We start from the raw sequence: 1,726 nt of genomic DNA on the forward strand, positions 1-1,726 counted from the left end.
TAACTAGGGATAAATAGAATTGTCAGTTTATAGATATCTTAGTTTAGTTTATTAAATTCCTGCAAACAAAATATCCAGGGGTTAACAGATCGAATGTATTAGTGCAATGGTTAGTTCAATTTAGTATAGTCCTGCAAAACAAGAAAGTTATTGAGATAAGTAACATATTAGTCGAAACGTTAGATCAAAGTATTGAAGTCCTGCAAAAAAGGCACTGCTTAATGTATAGAACATATTAAAGCAACTAACATATTAGTCTAAACGTTAGATCAAAGTATCAAAGGCCTGCAAGAAAGGCAGTGATTAATGTATAGAACATATTAAAGCAATGGTACTGTAAATGTAGTTAGGGTAACAATAAAAAATTACCTACTTCTACAAAATACAGGAAGTGAGCAGAGGGCATATAAATTTCAGCTGAACTTAATTTATTCAAGCACACAAGCTCATAGTTCTAATTAATAGTGCCGAAATTGTTCATGAAACACACAACTTAATTAAGGCCTACAACAAGAACGATGCCCGATATGAATCAGAGCAAGTTATTAAACAAACATCACAGCGGAATTAAAAGATGCATCACAACCATAGCATGGCACCAGATCGACAGAAGCAAGCAACAGCAGTGCTAAAACACACCTGCACCATCAGAACCACCATTGGCACCATCGCCACCATTATCATCTTGAGGACCAAACCTCTTGTACCAGTCATCCATATGGCCTGAGCAGGTCGGTGGTGGCAGTGGAGCAAACAACAGAGGGTCTGGAGCGAATGCTGGAGGGTAGGGTAGTCCACCATGCTGGTGGATGAAGTTGAGGCGCTCCTCTGGTGTGATGCAGTCCTCAATGAAGAAATCACGCAGGTACCCATCACGAAACATCCTCAGGGCTGTGTGGTATATGGGATCCTGCCTAGTAATCCCATCAGCCTTGAGCATCTCCATGCATGCTCTAGCGCTCTTCGCTTGCTTCTGCTCCTCCCTCCTTGCCCGACTTTCGTTGGACTGGACCCTCAGGTCTGCAAGCCTGTTCAGTGCATCCCCGGTGGAGTCGCTCCTTGTCCTCTTGCTGCTTCCACCTGAAGAGTACCCTGGCGCCATGATTCTCTTGCCCCTTCTGCGCGGTCCTGAAGATGGCTCCGGAGAGGGTGGTAGGAGTGCCAGGTTGGTGAGGTCATCAACGTCGAGGATCTGAGCATCTTGTGGCACCTGTGGTGCTGCCGGCCTATGCCCAACAACACCCGACCTGTTCAGCATGACAGTCCTACCACCATACACCGCGTGATGCTCTGGAATGAACTTCAGAGGTCCATGCCTGAACACACTGGCACCTCTCCTCATCTGCAACAAGAACAGAACAATTACTCTTTCAATATGAAGGGAAGAAATACAAACAGGGCATGCAGAAATGTCATAAATACAAGCAGTAGACATAGCCAGTGCACTGGGCAGAAAAAAAAACCAATCACAGATGATGTGTGCAGTTATATGTACTCATAAAATGAGTTTTCTGCCATTATTTCATAAGCCCTAGACAGAAGAACTTGCAGATTGGTTGTACAATTTCATAAATAGCAGCAGGTCTGACATGTGCATGTAAAATCAGTTAACTCCATCTATCAGATTAGCAAATTGTTTGGCACATGTATTAACTTCCAATAGTACAACAAAAGGCAAGATCAACTAGCAAGCATGTACTAATGAATTTAGCTTGTCTTAAGTTTA

General features: G+C 43.0%; 1 protein-coding gene across 1 annotated transcript; it reads right to left on the reverse strand.

The window, feature by feature from the left end:
• Positions 1 to 586: 586 nt before the first annotated feature.
• Positions 587 to 1,435, reverse strand: LOC127770746 (uncharacterized). The gene has a single exon (XM_052296556.1). It carries the CDS (start codon positions 1,433 to 1,435, stop codon positions 629 to 631), a length of 807 nt encoding a protein of 268 aa, XP_052152516.1. The 3' UTR covers positions 587 to 628.
• Between the last annotated feature and the right edge of the window lie 291 nt (positions 1,436 to 1,726).

The sequence above is a fragment of the Oryza glaberrima genome, chromosome 4 (assembly GCF_000147395.1).
Source record: "Oryza glaberrima chromosome 4, OglaRS2, whole genome shotgun sequence".
Classification (NCBI taxonomy): domain Eukaryota; kingdom Viridiplantae; phylum Streptophyta; class Magnoliopsida; order Poales; family Poaceae; genus Oryza; species Oryza glaberrima.